At 40.4% G+C, this 20751-nt stretch overlaps 1 protein-coding gene across 1 annotated transcript in view; it reads right to left on the reverse strand.

The window, feature by feature from the left end:
* LOC142753781 (uncharacterized) overlaps positions 1-20751 on the reverse strand; it is a 100917-nt gene that overhangs the window by 21654 nt on the left and 58512 nt on the right. The window contains exons 11-16 of the mRNA XM_075860323.1: positions 14859-14917; positions 11958-12064; positions 11398-11503; positions 9019-9118; positions 2551-2590; positions 1637-1688 (exon numbers count right to left, since the gene is read on the reverse strand). Of these exons, the coding sequence (XP_075716438.1) occupies positions 1637-1688; positions 2551-2590; positions 9019-9118; positions 11398-11503; positions 11958-12064; positions 14859-14917 (464 nt within the window). The remainder of the gene's footprint in view (positions 1-1636; positions 1689-2550; positions 2591-9018; positions 9119-11397; positions 11504-11957; positions 12065-14858; positions 14918-20751) is intronic.

A 20751-nucleotide genomic window follows, 5' to 3' on the forward strand; every position in this document is an offset into this window, starting at 1 on the left:
GATGATTGGAAGTGTTGGGTTTGTGTAACACATAGCGTTTTTCATGATGTCCAAAGAGTTAAATTTTAGTCTCATTCGAGTAGAGAACCTTCTTCCATGTGTTTGGGGAGTCTGTCACACGCGGTTTGGCAAACTCAAAACATGATTTCCCATGTTTCTCTTTAAACAATGGCTTTTTCTCTGGCCACTCTGCCATAAAGCCTCAATCTGTGGAGTGTACGGCTTACAGTAGTCCTATGGACAGATACTTTCTTCTTCGCTGTGAATCTTTGGTGTCTTTGTTGAATCTCTGATTAATGCCTTCCTTGCCTGGTCTACGAGTTCTTGTGAGGTTTGCAGTTGTGCCATATTCTTACCCTTTTTTTTTATAATGGATTTAATGGTGCTTTGTTGGATGTTCATAGTTTGTGATATTTTTTTCTATATTCCCAACCCAGATCTAAACTTCTTTACAACTTTGTCTCTGACCTGCTTGGAGAGCTACGTGGTCTTCATATGGCTTGTTTGTAGCAGATCATGTGACACTTGCACACAGTGGAACCTTATTCAACAATAGTTATGTGACTTAATTGGCTTGACCAGACTTTATTTGGGGTTTCAAAGCAAAGGGTGTATATGCATATACACACACAACTTTTCATTTTTTTTTTTTAACAAAGTATTTTTTCATTTCACTGTAACAATTTGGACAGTTTTGTCAGGTCCATTACATTAAATCACATTTAAAATCAATTTTAATTACAGGTTGTAATAAAATAAAATAAAAATACCAAGGGGATGAATACTTTTGAAAGTAAGAATTGCTGATGACTTAGAGAAGGGAGAGATCAGTGTCTTTACACACTGGCAAATTTAGTCCAAGACCTGAAAGATCATATTAAATTTCTGTGATGTAAATCTAAAAAAAATAAAATGAGCACTTCCTGTAAAATACAAGGAGGCGTGAACATGGAGAATGCTGACAGTCTAAATGGTCATGTAGTTAAAGGGCCTTTGCTGAGATAATAAAGTTTTAAGAAGTACCTCAATGTGATTCAATGATGACCACAAGATGCCTCCTCAGCTCAGAAGGATTTTGGTTTTCTTTCTTTAAAATGTATCCTGTTTTTGCCCGTTCTATGTATCACACTGGTTTACATGCTGTCAGGACTTGCTGCGGGGCGGAGGGGGGGGGGGGGGGAATTGCCTTAGCGGTGTCAACCTAAAAGGCTATAATGCCCATGATTCCCTCTCCCTTCACAGACTCTGTGCTCACTTCCCCTGCTACTGTACTCCTACAGAGAAGGGGGGAGTGAGTGAAGAAGTATGTGGCGCCTCGTACTTCTGCGAGTTGTAAAGGGTTAAATGCCACGAGTATGGGATGTCACATAAGGAAATACACAGATAAAGTGAGGTCACATGACTGCATCTCGTACTGGCCTTCAGAGCCAATTCCATGACAGACTGCAAAACAGTAAGTGTTAAGTTATATAGTGATTAAACCATTTAGAGACAATTTTTATGAACCAGAAAACTTCTTTAGTATTTATTTATAGATCAACTTCCCCATTCCCCTATTTCCAGTATTCAATTGAAAAACACTCCATGGAATGCATTTTTGTTTTATAAATATTAGATAGTACTTCAATATACTCACGTTAACTTTTTTTCTGGGGTACAGGAAGAAAAATGGTTTCAGGACTGGAGACCTATTATAACAAAGGAAGGTATGTTAGTGACCACATCTCCTGTACTATGATCCTTTAAAGGTAGAATTATTAATGGTCTCCAGATATCAAGGTAACTTAAAAAGACAAAATATTTAACTAAATGATGCTGTCTTTCTGGCCAGAATCAGGTGACGGCCGCACACCTATTAAAAGGGGTTGTCTCAAGAAGCCAGCCCCTGTCTATATGCCCTATTAGATCATATAGACCTCATAGAGGGGCGTTCCCAGCTCAGAATCCCCTCTATACGCCAGAAAGGAAAGAGACTCTACTTTTGAATGGCCGCCATGTAATACTACATTTCCAGTGCAGTGGTAAATGCAATGGAAATGTCTAGTTGGCACCGACTTCCCCCGGAAAAATCAGCTAGAGTTCCGAGAACCGAACGGCTGCAAACTGAAAGGGGTTGCCTCTAATGAGACAACCTTTAGAGTTTGGTTTAGACAGCCCTTTTATCACAATACTTATTATTGCATCCATCTCTTGGGATCCCTTTTCAATAGGAAAGTAATCACGCACAACTATCTTTTATGGAGGCTGCAGACACTCGAAAAAAGCCTTTAGTTGATAATGGGGGTGAACAGCAGCATGAACCCTTTAATCAGCTTTAATCTAGGATTCCTGCAAACGAAGATGAGGTTGTTCAAACAAGACAACTACTTCAAAGTTTTTACTGTACTTTGCTTATTCAGCTGATCTGCCTGAAAATAAAGAAGATACAGTATTTTGTTCTCTATTGTAACATCTGTAGGGAATTCCCTTTATATAAGAACAGGAATAAACACCAACAAAACACTAACTATGGTTTACAACCACACGATGTGACAGAAAGATAACACTCACACTCGAGGACGTCCACCAACAATAGCTGTGAGGCCTGGAGCTACAGTAAAAAAAAAAGAAACGTTTCAGAGATTAGGAATACCTCTTTTTAAGTTTCCTTAACCCCTTCATGCCGCCAATTTGTAGATTCACGTACTAGTCGCATATGCCTGCGCAGCCACGACGTGAATTTACAGTCCTCTGCTTCTGCCGGCATAGCGCTGAGGAGAGCGCTCTGATGCCTGCAGCGTGAGTGTCCCCGGCTCCCCAGCAACCTGCTCATTGATAGCCGAACCAATTGGTTAGGCTTATGAGCATGTGATCAACATGAATAACGAATCATAGTAATCTCTGAAAAGTTTATTTGTAAAATAACTTTTCACGCTTGCCCTCTCCTCTCAGCCTCCTTCACTCTGTGACATTGTTTCAGAGAGAAGGAGACTGATTGAAAGAAGGCAAAAGAAAAGTGTATATATATATATATATATATATATATATATATATATATACAAACATTTACAAAGTATATAGAAAGCATAAACTTTCTATTCCCCGTGCCCCTTAGTGTTAGAATAGGCAGGCAGGGAAGTCTATGTTCACACCTGTGTTGTTTCATTTCGTTGTTCTGCTCTATCAGAGGAGCAGAACAAGGGAATAATGGAACCAACGGACATTATCCAAAGTCCAATGGCTTTCCGTCGGGGTGTCTATAATGTTACCGGACACAATAGCGCAGCATGCTGCGCTATTTTCTCCAGTAAACCCTGCCGGATCTGCGACAGAGGCCCCGAATGGAGCCTCCGACGCAGATGTGAACAGAGCCTTCGTTAGCTGAAAAAAATGGTTAAGTTATCCAACATAGTTCAAAAGTTATAACTGTGTAAAAGAATGTATGCCAAAACTTTAAATTTAGACCTGGTCATTGAGGCATCAATGATCCTTGGTCCTGAAAGGTTTAATTTACAATTAAACACAAAATAACAGCATTATCTATTTTAAAGATTATGAACAATAAGGGTCCTGTTCACACTGAGTTTTTTTTACACGTTTTTTGAAGCGGAAAACGCACCAAAAAACGCCTGAAAATGCCTCCCATTCATTTCAATGGGAGGCAGAGTTTTTTTTCCCCGCGAGCGGAAATAACGGCTCACGGGAAAAAGAAGGGGCTTGCCCTGTCTTTGGCCATTTACATCTCGGACCTCCCATTGACATCAATGGCCGCAGGCAAAATGGCAGCGAAAATCAGCGCGCAGGCAGAGCAAAATCTACCAGAAAATTCCAAAACTGAATTTTGAGCCGGATTTTCTGCCTGCAAAAAACTCTCTGTGAACCTTCTAATCAAGTGAATTTATGTATACTGTAGCAAGGGTATGTGTAGCAATTCCTAGCCTTGCTCGTCTCAAGGCTATGTTCACACGGCATATGTTCAGGCTAAAAAATACGATTATGATTTAAAAAGAAAGCATTTGATTTTTACAAGCATTTTTTAAGCATATTTTGAGGCAGATATTTGAAGTGGTTTTTTTTAAGTGTTAATGGGAAATGCGAAAAATCAGCTTGTAAATGCATTTTTTTATGAAGCCCATTTTTACGAGGTGATTTTTAATTCAGCAGTGTAAAAATACGCATTGTATGAACTACACAGTATATTTCCTATTGAAATCAATGGAAAGCTGTTTGCAGGCATATTTCAAGTGTACTTTGGAGTGTAATACAAGCATTTTACACTTTGAAATATGCCTGAAATATGCCGTGTGAACATATCCATCTTTCACTTTCCACTGTGAGGGATGTCATTACGTGTTGTCTATCCATTTTTCTATAAAAGATAATAATTTTGTATATTTAAAATATGATACACATGGTCTCTTTTAAAAGAAGTCAAGGTGATTTAGCACAGGCAAATAATCGACAATACAGCTTGTTGATCGACGCTCGTTTGCTCCATTCAAATGAAAAATTGAGCGGGACTACGGGGAAGAACGATCGTTTGTCCCCTTAGATTTGCATCTTGTTGGCAGCACATCTTCTGTTTACACAGGGAGACGTGCTGTCCACTAGCGACCATTTTTATGGCCGCCTAAAAGATCTGATAAGCTGATGAACGAGTGTTTGCTCGTTCATCGGCTGATTGCTGCCCTGTTTACACAGGGCAATGATCGGGAACGAGCATTCGTATGAACGCTCATTCGATCATTGGCCTGTGTCAAAGGGCCTTAATCATTCATGCAAGGCCAAATTTGTACATACTGTAAGCTAGTCACGGGGCAAGAATTAAAATTGAGCCATCTGTATCATAAACATAAATAAATATAGAATAAATTAAACGGATACTCTGGTTTTACGAAACTTCCAACAGGTCAGATCAATGAGACCCAGCTCATGGACAACCAATAATGCAAAGTCCTGACATGTATCTATGACACATCAGAAATTTTGGTAAAACCAGAGGGTCAGTGTAAAGGGCATATCTAAGATTATCAAATAACGTCTGCTTTTTTTTCCAGAAACAACGCCAGTTTTGTCCATTGGCTGTGTCTGGTAAAGCAGCTTAGCACTATTCACTTGTAGCAGAATTCTCTAGAGGGGTTGTCCAGGATTAGAAAAACATGGCTGCTTTCTTCCAAAACAGTGCTCCACCTGCTCCACAGGTTGTATGTGGTATTGCTGCTCAGCCCAATTTACTTCAATGGAGCCAAGCTGCGAACCCATAAACAGGTGTAGTACTGTTGCAGCCATGTTTTTCTAATCCTGGGCAACCCCTTGAAAGTAGCTCTTCTGACATGTCTCTTTTAGTAAATACGTGCATTTGCCCCAAAAAATAACAATTCTGAATAAAATCTTACATTGTGCTACTGCAATGCATTCTACATTTCACTTCCTATTAATAAATTATAATGTTAAAACCAAACTGTGGGAAAGTGAGGGGCTCGTGTTAGAATGGATCCCTATCTCTTTCAGTCAACAGAGTTGTTTTGAGGACTTGCATCAGGAAATACACTGTCACCAAGCCATTGCCCTTGTTGGCTAGGAAAGGGCTTGACATTGTCAGCAATTATCTGTAAGAATGGGGTCAAACAGGGAGTAGGTCAAACCGTTAAACTTATGACTTCTTTTGCAAAGTGTCTTCAACTTACTATGTACTTGTTATCAGTCCTAATATTTATAAATAAAGAAGCACTTTGAAATCTCAAACTACACTAACCAGCTGCCATTGTGGAGTCAAATGGAGGTCAGCTCAATGTGAATTACAGGTCACTTGCTCATACATTGACTATGTACTGTGGAGGCTTGCTGATAAATTCTTTATGACTAGAATCATTTGCCGTACTGGTCCTATCCACAGCTCTGGTTATTCTCTGAAGCTTTGGGAGTCCTCAGTACTACTGCAGGTCAATGCAACTAAACTATCCAACAGAGAACACCAAGGCCTCATGCTCACGACCGAATTCGTTTTGCGGTCCGCTAAACCACGGTTCCGTTGCGTTCCATCTGACCGTAAAAACCATGTCGTCGTCATCAGGACTCACAGATCCTCAGCAGTTCACCAGTATTGGTGAATCCGCAAAAATGACATGTCCTGAGGTTTTTGTGGCCCCCACATGGATTCGTGTACACCACGGTCGTGTGCATGGGGCCATAGAAATGAAAAAGTCCATAATTTATCTGCAAAAATTCGGATAAATTGCAGCCACAAAAGCATGGTCGTGTGCATGAGGCCTATATTTTGGGTCTATAATTGTAGAAAAAGGATCACATGTTTTGTATGTTTTCATTTGAGATGTTTTGTGGCCTTTCATCTCATAACTCCATTACATTTGAACAGTAGCTTTTAACCCTTTCCCACTTAGACAATATACATACAGCATGTTAAGCTCAGCGCAGTACATGTGCAAAAACCTGCGGGAGTGCTGTAGTGATGGAGAGCCACCTTCCCGCTGTAATGGCTGGCATCGGTGCAAAGTTCTGAAACCAACCATTTTACCCCATCCAGGGATTTTTGGAGTGCAAACAGTTGGAGTGGTGCTCCCTTTGTTATATCTTAATGAACCACAGCATGGTTATCGCGCATGAAAAAAATATACTGAAATATTGCAAGCTTAGTATTTAATCTCAGATCAAGGGAACAAGCTCTTTAACGTGCTTGGTGGGATTTCTGTGCTAGATTTACCAAGACCATGAGCATGGCTTTCTGTAAATGAGAATTTACATGGGCATTTATTGTGTTCATTTAGAACATTTGACCATTGATTGAACTCTCTTGTGTAAATATAGCTTTAAGTACAAAAACACAGCCATCTCGATATCTTCACGGTCCAGTACAAGCATGCTTTAAAGGTCAAGTTCCAAAATATTGTTGTTTATTATATATAGATAATAATTGTATTTGTAAGGCTCTATTTATATCTGCATTGAATGCTCCGTCAGGAGTCTCCGTCACAGATCAAGTTCAAAATGCTGGAGAAATAGAGCAGCATGCTGCGCTATTTCTTCAGTTAAAACGACAGACACATGATGGAAACCCGATGGTAACCTGATGGAACTCATTAAAGTCAATGCGGCAGATTTACCATTCAAAATGCACCAGAATTCTGGCTCAAATTGAGCATGTCTGTTTTTTCCGTTGTTTTGCTTCTATGATGGAGCAGAACCACAGAATCCCTGAATGCTTTAGTGGCCCCAGCCTAATGAAGTTGAGAAAATAAGGGATACAAGAAAAATTAAACCAGCCAAAAAGGGGTACGCTGGCTAAAATAAATGTCTAGTGCTCTAGCTTCCTAATCTAGTTTTGTGTTACATTATGGTTCATGGGCATTAATCTTATAGACTTCTGCCTTCTGATTTGTTTTTTTATGGTCTTGTCCTTGTTATCCATCCACCGCACCCTGAAACCTTTTTATCAGGCTACATTTTTTATAATATTCACTCTATCCCATTGGCAATATTATCTACTGCATGTGACTATATATAACTGATCTACTAAATGGAACTTTTAGGATATGTTCAGACATGGCAGAATTGCCGCGGATTTGCAGTGCGGATTATGCGGAAATTTACAGTACAATACATGTGGTTAGTATTTTAAATGCAAAGGGTGACACATTTTTTATGCCATGTCTGCACTTAGCCTTAAAGTAAAACTAGATACCAGAGAATACAGACAGGAAACTTGAGCAAAAAGCAACTAAGCATTAAAAACACTTTGCACTTCTCAAGACCGAGATGTAAAAATAAAAAAGGCTGGCTACACACTATTTGAGAGTCAAAGGCAATTTGGTTTTGCCCTAAGAAGAAGAACCCAATTATACTATAGCTGACTGTTCTGCTGATTGGGACTCTCTGCCAGACTCAATGAGGTTGACTCGCAGTGTTTTTATGAAATGACAAGGTGACCACTGTAATGAACTGTACAGTAGGTGGGTGCTTCCTAATCACTGATTATCTATGAGGAATGTTTTATGATCACAATCTTACGTTGGCAGATATATTCTTTAGATTTGTGTAAAAACATCAATCATGGCCCTTGAGCACAGGTATATAGAAAAAATATTCATTAATTGGTGGCAGTATAAAAACATCGCTGCAGAGGCTGTCCTGACAACTTTTTAATGCAAATTTCCAAAGTGCATGTCACCTGTAATGAAAATTAAAACTGAACCTTATAGAACAGACCAGGCTACGGTGATTGGCCAGCCAAGTCTTGCATGCGTCTCCTTACCCATGCCCAGTCTCCCAGTAGTGTCCACATGCAGGGCTGAAGAGAAGAGGGGGGCCACTAACAATTAAGCAAAGAAATACATACAGGGACATAACTAGAATTGCAAAATCAGAGATGGACTCCCACCACCTAGTTGACGGCAGCATAAATATTTTTAGCAATTAGGAAATAGTTCTGCTATATAGCAAATCATCTGCACAAAAGTGAACGCATAGGCTATGTTCAAATCTACGTCAAGGCTCCGTTCCGTCAGAGCTTTCCGTCGGAACGGGGCCCTGATGGACACAAACTGAAACCGTAAGTAGTTTCCGTTTCCATCACCATTGATTTCGACTACGCTATTCATCCGGTCAAAACGACAGAACCCTTGCACAACGGAGACAAACTGAAACCATTGGCACCGGATCCGTCACCATTGAAAGCAATGGTGATGGAAACGGAAACCTACGGTTTCAGGTTGTGTCAGTCAGGTCTCCGTTCTGACGGAAAGCTCAGACGCAGATGTGAACGAAGCCTTACAATAGCACTAGATACCAGAAAGTCCAAATTGTCTTTGTGCGGAAAGTAACTATGTTGCTGTGCCTGAGTAGGCTCCCTAATCCTTTGGGACTCTTTGACTATAGATACAGCCATGAATATACCTATTCTTTATTAGATCAGATTCGATTCTGACTATTAATGCTCTTCAATCAGTGCATAGTCAAGCATAGAAGTATATTCTATACACAGGTTTTCATCAGACAACAAAGGATAAGAACAAATAAATTTACCCATTCCAGTGCCGGCAGGTGCAATCTCCCTTGCAAAGATTTCCAGAGCTTTTTTCTGTTTGTGATGAACACCAAGCCAAATGACTGCTTCTCGAACAAGCTGAAATTTATTATGGAGTATGAATGAGTTTCAAATCTTAGCTATTACATTTCCTTCTGTGTAAAATATATAAAAGAAGCAATATAATAACCAAAGTTAGCCTAACAAGGTCTAGATTTAGTGTAGGTGTAAAGGATCTGCCAGGCACAACTTCTGTGTATACTCCCATAGGTAATCAGTCTGCACCTGAGTCTATGTCTCTGAGACTGACTCCATCATCCACCACTCAGGATGGCAGGCTTAGGAGTGGGAGAGCCTATCGCAGCCTGGCCAGACGGAGCTAGCTCCCGCCCTCTGTCTATTTATACCTGCCTTTCCTGTTCCTCCTTTGCTTGTGATTCTTCTCGTGTGGTTTCCTGGCCCAGCTACAGCTTCTAACTATTTGATCCTGCTCCATACTGACCCTGGCTTACTGACTACTCTCCTGCTCTGCGTTTGGTACCTCGTGCACTTCTGGTTTGACTCGGCTCGTTCACCACTCTTGTTGCTCACGGTGTTGCCGTGGGCAACTGCCCCTTTCCCTTGCTTTGTGTTCCCTTGTCTGTTTGTCTCGTGCACTTACTGAGCGTAGGGACCGCCGCCTAGTTGTACCCCGTCGCCTAGGGCGGGTCGTTGCAAGTAGGCAGGGACAGAGTGGCGGGTAGATTAGGGCTCACTTGTCCGTTTCCCTACCCCCGTCATTACAGTAGGACTCCATGGTGACTTTTGGTCGCAGTAAAACCACGTTTATTTAATGTTTCCTTATGGAAGCAAAAGCTGCGGGTGACTTGCAATGATCTCAAAAAATCCAACCATGTTCAAATTTTTGCAAATATTATGCAACCTTTTTCTCCTATAGGGAATTATTGAGTTTGTGATTTTACGTTTAAAACACACAAACATGTCTGTAAATCACTAGCCTTATTTTGATGGCCAAGTTCACTAACATCTAGACATGGAGTTTATTTGATATCTGTAAAAACTAATATAAAAGCAATATAGGTACCGGTCAAAAGAAACATCACTGTAATTTATTTAGACATATGAAATAGAATGAAACATTGAAAATCCTATAAAAATCCTCATATGTTTATTTTCCTGAAATAAGTTTTGCATTATTTTATTGATAGACCGGAACATATTTTAAAAGATGCCACATTAGACTACTTCTTTCATATTCTTCTATTTTCTGTTAATATGTGCATATGATAAGAGCATGATGTTTACAGATTCCAGAATACGTTTATGTAGAATTAACTTTACCAACGTGTAAAATCAGCTAATATTAAAACCAATTTTCTCTGTGAACTATTTTGTAGGAATCCTTCCTACTTGTACACTTTTTAATGAATATAATAAAATTACAGTTTAAGATGAATTACTGATAAAGCTAAAGCGGAGCACTGATTCCCCAATTATTAAACTGACAATAAAATGTAAAAGTAACCATATAAACATTATTAAATGTGATGTATTGTGCAACAAAAGGAAAAATGTAGACATGTAAGGCCTCGTTCACATCTGCGTTGGAGGCTTTGTTGGGGGCCTCCGTCGCAGATCCGGCAGAAATTACCGAAAACAATAGGGCATCATGCTGCGCTATTGTTTCCGGTAAAACAACGGACAGTCCGATGGAAACCTGACGGAACACATTAAATTAATCTGACGGAGCAGAACAACGGAATGGGGAACGCAGATGTGTACGAGGTCTAAACAGCACATATGACTTAGTGGTAAGGTGTAATACATCTGCCAATAGATATACCTACCAGCAAACTAATACGTTAAAGGGGTTTCTGGATTTGATACATTTTACAAAAAGTGCATAAAAATTGCTCCAGATCATAATACAAGTGACTAAACAAATCACTTATTTAAAATTCTGCACCTTGGTTCCCCTCGATAAACTCTGCAACCACACACAAAGACTGTGGCCATAGTTAATATGTCGTACATAGTGAGGTCACAACTGCGGTCAACCATATAAACCAATGCCTTAGTATTGCATTCTGCATAGTAAAATGCCTAAAATCCAGCATCTGATAGTTCACCAATTCGGATTCTAAGTCTGTTTCTGACAAAGAATTGCAGCATATATTATGTTAGTATTTCACTTTTACTGTCATTATTGGAGGTTCTCTATCTTTACAGTTAATAGGATAATCTCTTCCTTGACTGTCCAGTATACCAAAACATTTGATAATCTGGCACCTTTGAAGCACTGTTAATGTTGGATTAAGTAAATACATTTTACGGTTCTAATCTACTCATAAACCCCCCAAAAAATTGGAAATACTTACATCCTTGCCTCTGGTGTGAGGCCCATATATATCTTCAGCACCGATAATCTGCACATTGACTGCGCTATAATCCTCCAAACCAAGCTGTGTAAACATTTCTTGAGTTCTAAACAAGAGTAAAACAGAAAATATTAATCATAGGTCAACCTCCGGAATATCACCTTGTCTGGTCCATGTATGCAAAACAACATCACAAAAAATGTGTGATCAAAATGACACATTGAAATGAACAATGTATAATACTAAGGACCATGGGAGAATTCAAGGTAGAATGAAGTAGGACATTGAAATAAGAGTGAGGTATAATGAAGTAGATGCAACGTAGAATAACCTAACACTGAAAGCTATGGTGCCTCAAGCCAGACATGTCGAATATCTAGACCTTTTCTAGTTCGCAGGCCACTTTGTCAGATTTTACTTGAAGTAGCTGCAATTTATTTTTCTCATATGAGGAGAGATGAGTGAATACTATTATTAGTTTTAAAAAAAGAACATTTATTGCCTATAGCAACCAGTCACATTCTTTAATATCGTTTTTGGTGAAAGCAATGTTCTTTTACCTTTTCAGAATGCTCTCCGCGGTACGTCTTCCTTTTTCTGCTGACCTTGGCCCTCCTACGGCACATACAGCAGTAGCTCTGTATCCATCAAGATATGTGGTACACACCTGGTTACAGTTATTGTTGCAATTAAAATCTGTTATTAACAACCTCTATATAAATCTCCAAGTAAATTATTTCATTTTCAGACCAAATCCATTTTTAGACTTTGTTATAATATATCACAAAGAACAACTTATATTAAAATATTATATCTACAAGCAAATTGTATGCTTACTTTTGCAAAAGTTTAGTGTTCACATCATCGTTGGCCTTCCGTTTGGGCTTTCCGTTGATCTGTTCCATCAGAGGAACAGATGAACAGAAACACAAAGTATCGTTTCCATTTGAAATACTGTACAATTGATTTTAATGGTATTTTTTTGGTTTCATTTACTTTGTTTGCCTCCGTTCCGCTAGGTTTCCCTTTTTATGGAAACAATAGCGCAGTTTGCTGAGCTATTGTATCCGTTAAAAAAAAATCTGCTGAAAAAAAAGTTCAGAAAATGACCTGCGATACGTTTTTTTAAGCTGTAGCCTGTCAATTTGTTATGCGGAATCGTGGCTCTTCTATTGCGCTTTTTCCCCATTGACTTCAATGGGGAGGTGAAACCCACAACAAAGAGCTAAGTGTTATGACTTTTGCAAAATTGCTAAATGGAAAAAAAAGGTATTTTTTATTTGAAATTAATTTAAAAAAAAAGCTCATACTTACCCCCTGCCGTAATCCTAGTGATGTGATACTCTATTCTGGGAGCAGCCCGGCCTCCAAGGATGACCTTTCATCCCATGTGACTGCTGCAGCCAATCAAAGGCTGCAGTGGTCACATGGACTACAGCGTCATCCCATGAGGCTGGACTACGCTCAGAAGAAAGGGACGCGTCACCACGACTACGGCCAGGGTAAGTCTAAAAGTTTTTTTCCCCTGCAGGATTTCCGCAGAGGACATGTCGCCCGAAAAACGCCTGACTTCTGCCGTTTTTCAGGGCAGAATTCTCTGCAGCTACCATGGTGGATACGCTGTGTAGTTTTACGCAACATATCCGGCTAGTGTGTTACTGCCGTTAAAGGGGTTCTAGGACAGTTTAAATACTGCTTATAGCTAAAAATAGCAAACAGTCACCTTTCAAATCCCCCAATGCTCCCGTGCCAACAGTACCATGGTCCCTTGCCAGGCTTTGCTTACTATGGCACAGTAATGACGTGATTGGCTGCCATGGTCACGTGTCATGTACGGCACATCATTGCTGCCACCAGGGACAAAAAAACTTGTGTAGACCATGAAACTGTCGGTACAGGAGCTTTGTGGGGCGACTATGAGAATATTAGTTATTTTAGCAGCTTATACTCTAAAAAAAATGGGTAAATTCCTTTAATTGAAATGTCTTATATCAGAATGAGTCTTCAAAGGTCTCGGATATCAGCTAACCAGAGATATCCATCTATGGGTAGGCCGTAACATATCTGTGCACAGTTGGATTCTCTAGTTATAGCCAACTTATGTTTTTGGACAATTACTGGAGTGAGCCATTTTACTTTTCTGTCACAGGAACAGAAAAAACAGAAATGAAGGATCCGTCACATAATGGACACCAACGGCGCCTGACGAAAACCATTAAATTTAATGAACGTTGTTGGGTTTCTGTTGTGCTTTCCGTCACTTTCCCCAGACAACATAGCTCTTAACTTTGTTCACATCTGCATTGGGGGCTCCATAGATTCCGCCAAAAATCCTGAACAGAATAGCGCAGCATGCTGCGATATTTTGTCTCGAAAATTACGGAAACCTGATAACACCCATTAAAGTCAATGGGTTCCATTGGGCACCATCGATGTCCATCACGTGATGACGCACATGTTAACATAGCCTTACAAGCATGTAAATAGCACTTTTGAAGCAGTTTTCCCATATTTGAAGTAGAGCTATAGCTATTTGAATGTTGCACTTGAAGTTGTATGTGTTTGTCTATTTCCACATATACGTTTACAGTTTGCATTGGCCCATATAAAGGAGCCTGTAAACGAGCCCCAATCGACCTGTTATATCGTCGTTTGGCGTTCATTATGGGCTAAAATCTGCTTGTGTAAACTAGGCTCTATGCAGTGAGTTTATAAACCCGCTGAATACAGAGAGGTGTATGTAAGTAGCATAGACTCACTTTATGTATAACTCTGTGTAAACAAACACAAGCACACACATCTATTAAAGAAATCCACAAGATCTTGGCTCATGAACGGAGTACCTCTCTAAGGAACTTGTTGACATGCATCTGAATCGTGTGAACAGATCTTCAAATAATAGAAAGGCAATAATGCTCATACATATAACTAGTGCAGAGGGGAGGGAAAAAAAATTGTCCATGGGAACCAATCGTTTACGTAAAGGGGACATCCATCCAAAAATGATCTGCTGACATGTCATAGATACGTGAGATAGAGTCCCAGAACGAACTCCATTAGCCCTGCTATGAGATGTCAGTAACTGGAAATCTCTGACACAACTTTCTGAGCAAAGCTCCACTTGAATTTAAATGACCATGTGTTTCTAATGTTGAGTCAGAGATTTCTAGTGATTAAAATCTCTGAGCATCGCTGAATACGTTTGGCATGGTATCGTTTTGGTGGAAGTCCAAACTTGCAGACTCCACAGATTAAGCTTTTAACATACTACAAATCTGTGATACGTCAGATAATCAGTGGATTTCCCCTATAAAGTTGATAACCTTCACTTATAAAATGCTAGTTGTAATCTCATTGTTTGTCAAAGCAATGACATCATTTGTTATTTGAGCTATTGTCTTATAAATAACCCTCATTGTGCTGATAAGGATATGGTAAGAAAGTTTTTAAAAAGAGAAAACCTTATAAAATTTGGAAGGTTGCTCTCCTCGGGCACCTTGGACAGTGACTGCTTCAGCATCTAAGTAAGCAAAAGGCCAAAAGTTAGCTAGATGAAATTAGATTTGTACACTTTTTTTAGTATTATTCCATTTACAGATCAAGAATTCTGTCACTCTGTTTTATCCACTAATCTCCAGCCTCTTAATGACAAGGACAGATTTTTATTCCTAATAATCACTAAATTTAAAGCAAGTTTCACCACCTCTGGGTTGATCTTTTCAATATCAGCTAAGCAGGTCTCCCTGTAACTGCCCCTTATGGTGCCTTTCTAAACAGTTATCAAGTACCCGTTAGCAACAATTCATGGCAGCCTGTATTCTTCCATTGCACTAGTGACACAGGCCCGACTAAAATTGAAACAAATTTATAGCCATCTTTAACACTCATGCCTTCAAGACACTTTAGGATGGGGTAATTAACTTTAGCTCTCCCATAATGTTCCCTATTCATATTAGTGATTGGAGATAGTAAAAGCAATGGTGCTCAGGGGGAATTAAAATGATAAAAAGTTCACAGCGCATATCCGCATGATGCAACTAAGTGCTGAATTTATTATGCAAGGCCAATAAAAAATAAGCACTATTCTTCACATATATTTAGACCTTGATAAGACACCAAGACATTTTTGCCTCCACGGGCCTTGTTCACCTGGTATTTAAAGTGGCTTGAGAAGGTAAATGCGGATTACCATTCTAATGGCTGTCAGGCTGGGTTCACACGAGCACATTAACGTCCGTAATGGACGGACGTATTTCGGCCGGAAGTCCCGGACCGAACTCAGTGCAGGGAGCCGGGCTCCTAGCATCATAGTTATGTACGACGCTAGGAGTCCCTGCCTCTCTGCAGGACAACTGTCCCGTACTGTAATCATGTTTTCAGTACGGGACAGTAGTTCCACGGAGAGGCAGGGACTCCTAGCGTCGTACATAACTATGATGCTAGGAGCCCGGCTCCCTGCAGTGTGTTCGGTCCGGGACTTCCGGCCGAAATACGTCCGTCCATTACGGACGTTAATGTGCTCGTGTGAACCCAGCCTTAGGAGTGCTCCCCATTCACATTGACACCTGCTGACTGTTTTTTTCAGGCAGCTGTAATCTTGTACCTCTACCTTCATGGAAGGTACAGGGACACAAAGCACAGCGGAGAGGGAAACGATTACATGCAACCTGGTGCACTTGATGAAAATAAGTTAAACTTTATCAATATGCACGCAGCTAAATGTTATCCATCCAGCATTAAGTAACAATATCCGAGGTAAAATTTAATTCATGTGGTAATTTTAGAGGGAAATAACAGATAAAAAAAAACATACCCTGAAAAGTTCAATTTCAGTTCGTACAGTGTCCACAGGAAGAATGTACAGTACAGATAACTTTAATTAACAAAAATAATGAATAGCAAATGAAAAGACATTTACTTTCAATCTGCTTCTGCTGTACGTGTCAAAGCACTTGAGTCTAAAATGTGTACGGGATCTAAGTTTTCCCTATCCGCTCCAGAGAACTTTTAAAAAGTTCACAGGAAAGTTCATTTAAAGTTCACCCATGTTATATTAAGTTTTTGTCAAGGTAAAAGTTCATTGAGAGGTTAAAATACATTTCTGCACATTAAAACCAAAAACGGAGTTCGTGTCTGTTTGTAAACATTTACATTCCCAATCTGCCTGCAACTATAAAACTAGTGCACAGCCCATCACAGGGTAATACATAAATCACGATATGAATACTTCCAGAAGTTTCTCATGTATAACTCAAGTGTCATAAATCATGAAATCGAATGAAAAAAAGTGCAAATATATCGAAGGTCATTCATAGGCTAGTATGTTCACATTAGCTTCCATTCCAATTTCAGCTGTTCCCCAAGCCCGGCTGTGTCAGTGGTGGCGAGAAAGGTAGAGAAAACACAACTCTTCATTGACAGCTTTTCATCTTTATTTTCTTTTTTATTATGAATCAATAGTAGACTACTGTGCTTTAGTCTAAAAAAAGGAGCTGGTAGAGGTGTTTTTGCCATCTTTGATTTTGACCCCCCCTCCCAGTATGCCTATTTTGTTAAAAAACAAACAAAACAAAACAGGTATTGGTAACCCACTGCACAAAAAGGGTTCACTATTCAGTCTCTAAGTGTCTGTTCACATCAGCGTTCAGGTTCGATGCAACTTTTTCATTCAACCTTTCCGCCAGAGGAACAGATGAACGGAAAGCCGAACAGAAACTATCGCTTCCGTTCGCATTACCATTGACTTCAATGGTAATGCTTCCGATTCAGCTTGTTTCCGTTCAGTTTCCGTTTTTTTTTTCACCAAAACAATAGTGCAGTTGACTGCACTATTGTTTTCGTGAAAAAATGTAAACTTTACGGAACGGAAACAAACTGAAACGGAAGCATTACCATTGAAATCAATGGTAATGCAGACGGAAGCGATAGTCTTCGTTCAGCTTTTCATTCACCTGTTCCTCTGATGGAAAGGTTGAACAGTACAGATAAACGTAACACGAACGCTGATGTGAACAGGCCCTTATTCTGTTCCTTTTTGCAGGATTGTGATAGGTAGAAATGAAACCCCCCCCACTTTTATTTAGTAGACCTCTGCCACGTGAGAGTTTGAATGTTAAATTGCTAATGATACAGGAACCAGACATTTATATACTACTAGCAGAGTTACCCGGCTTCGCACAGGTCGATTTGTTTGTGTGTGTGGTTAAAAACTTTCTTTCCTACTGATATGAAGCCAACATATCCAATAAAGTGCAGGGTTTCTTTTGGAGTCATGATTGGTATGAAAGGGGTTCAATTTATGAGAATGATAAAATCCATTGGTTCATTTACATTATCGTTTCATTTATGTACATTTTTATTTTGGCAAAAATGCTGAAAAAATAAGTTGTTTGTTTATTTTTTACAGCATACACCGATTATCATAACAGACGCTATACATTTGTTATGCAGGTTTACAGTTGTGACAATATCAAATATGGACTTTTATTTATGTTTTGTGACTCTTTAATAATGTTTATTTACGGTGAAAAATTTGCTATTGTGTGTATTTTTTTACAGATATTTTTATTTAACATACCCTTTTTTAAATTCATTTTTTCTTTTAAACCGATAGAGGGATTTTAAATTACGATTTTTATTTTTTAACTTTAATGTACTGGCATATATCTATCTGATAGTTCACAGGCAGTTGTTAGGGTATAGGGTATGTCCTCCGATCGCGTCACAGGAATTTCCTTGACGCGATCGAAGGGAGGTCCCAGTTCTCATTTTCCTTTTGAATGTCGCAATCAGCTTTCAAGGGGCTAACAGCGTAGATCAGAGTTTTCTCTGATCTTTATTGTTAGAGCATGGCTGTGACTGTGTATTACAGCCATTGCCCCGCTGTGCCCACACGATTAACTTAATGTGATTCGTCCGGCGCTGCACTAATGAGCGGCGGCGCAAGCACTAAAGACAGAGAACATGGCGGGTGTTGTGCAGTGCGCGCCATGTTCTCTGAAGTATTAGTGACTAAATTTGTGTATTAAAACACTAAGCTGTGCGGCCGCACAGCTTAGTATTGAAATTCATGGTATTAAACTGTTTGCGGGTGCACAGTATCTAAATAATATCAATATTTCGATGCATCGTGCAACCTTACTCAGTGTTATGTAATACCTTTGCATTTTCTTTCCTCATTGCACTTGTTTAGTTCCTAGGGTACTTTTTTTTTTTTTTTTTTTGGTGTGGATATCACATTATTGAGACACTCTAGTTTGCACACTTTATTTAAATTTGGCAGTTTAGGTATACTATATTATTGGATATGTACTATATATACATACACAGTATATGATATGCTTTTTGTACGATTTATGTTTTTTCTTAACGCCATCAGGGGTGTGTACTGCAGAGGGACCATTTATATAATAGATCCATGGTTTTGTGATGTCATCTGTAATTCAGGTGTGCACACTTATTCCATGTGTCCTTTCCCATTATTGGTATTCATTATGTCAACATATAGAGCCCAGCCTTTCTATTCTTACACTTTTGTAGTGTCCGTTAATTTTATTTTGCTACGTACAATCGATTGTGTGACATGTTTAAAGGGGTTTTCTGAGATCGGTCATTGCCTCACTGAGAATACAAATTCAATTTTCGCTACCACCAAGTATCCCAAGTTGCAATTTCAAATCTCAGGCGAGTATTAAACCTTACCGGCTAGAGATAGCCAATCTGTCTTCAATTCCCCCTCCCTTATGTTACTTCTGTTTGATTTCTGATATGTATATAATTGCTTTTTCCTGATATTATTTTGTAATTTACTGTGTGGTTCTAGATTCTTGGGACCCACAGGCCTTCTAATGGATTATTCACACGAACAGGATATTTTTTTTTAACGGCCGTCACACGGCTGCATTAAAATCAATGTACTTCTATGCGGCTATTCACAGAGCCATTTTTTTAACGGACCGTATGAACGTCTCAAGTCTATGAGGGATTTGTGAAATCGTGTCCCGCACGGATACAAATCGCGCGTGAAAAACAGCAATTTTTCACGGCTGATTTGACACCCGTTTGTGTGAATAAGCCCTTATGCACACAACAGGGTTTCCCCGGCCGTGTGACGGCCGTTCAAAAAACGTCTTTCACACGGCTGCAGTAGGAACAATAGACCCCAAATGGGGCTATTCACATGACCGATTTTTTGACGGCCCGGGAAACCCGGCCGTCAAAAAATGGGACATGCCCTATTTTCGGCCGTTCTCCCGGACGCCCGGCTCCCATAGAAGTCTATGGGGCCGGGTAATACACGGCCATCACTTGAATGTGCTCCAAGTGACGGCCGTGTCTTCCGTCGCTCGCTCTGTCTCCTTCTCCTACTCACAGTGTGAATTGCATGTGAGGAGGAGGAGGAGGAGGAGGAGGGAATATTTTTCTCCCTGTAGGAGCGGAATCCCCAATCCCCGGCCACAGCTTCGGCAACGCTGTGGCCGGGGATTGGGGATTCCGCTCCAGCAGAAGTTCCTGACTTCACTGTGTCCATATATGGACAGTGAAGTGGGGGACTTCTCCTGTAGCCGTCCCCTACAGGAAAGTAGGGGGGGGGGTGCCATCTATGGGGGGTGACTATGTACAAGGGGTCTGTGTAGCACTAGCTACAGGGGGGCTGTGTGGCATTACCTACAGGGGGGCTGTGTGGCATTGCTTAAAGGGGGGCTGTGTGGCATTACCTACAGGGGGGCTGTGTAGCATTACCTACAGGGGGGCTGTGTAGCATTACCTACAGGGGGGCTGTGTGGCATTACCTACAGGGAGGCTGTGTGGCATTACCTACAGGGGGGCTGTGTGGCATTACCTACAGGGGGGCTATGTGGCATTATCAACATGGGGGCTGTGTGGCATTGCTTACAGGGGGGGCTGTGTGGCCTTACCTACAGGGGGCTGTGTGGCACTACCTACGAGGGGGTCTGTGTGGCACTACCTACAAGGGGGTCTGAGTGGCATTACCTACAGTGGGCTGTGTGGCACTACCTACAAGGGGGTCTGTGTGGCATTACCTATATGGGGGCTGTGTGGCCTTACCTACAGGGGGCTGTGTGGCACTACCTACAAGGGGGTCTGTGTGGAATTACCTACAGGGGGCTGTGTGGCACTACCTACAAGGGGGTCTGTGTGGCATTACCTAAAAGGGGGGCTGTGTGGCACTACCTACAGGGGGGCTGTGGTAGTATCTAAAGAGGGCAGTGTGTGGCATTATCTACAGAGGGAAGTGTGTGGCAAAACATTTACAAATTAAATTCATCCGATTTTAAAATGGCCGGGAAAAACGGCCCAAAATGGCCGTTTTTATAGGCCGACACTTGGACC

Source organism: Rhinoderma darwinii, chromosome 1 (assembly GCF_050947455.1).
Source record: "Rhinoderma darwinii isolate aRhiDar2 chromosome 1, aRhiDar2.hap1, whole genome shotgun sequence".
In the NCBI taxonomy this organism is placed as follows: Eukaryota; Metazoa; Chordata; class Amphibia; order Anura; family Rhinodermatidae; genus Rhinoderma; species Rhinoderma darwinii.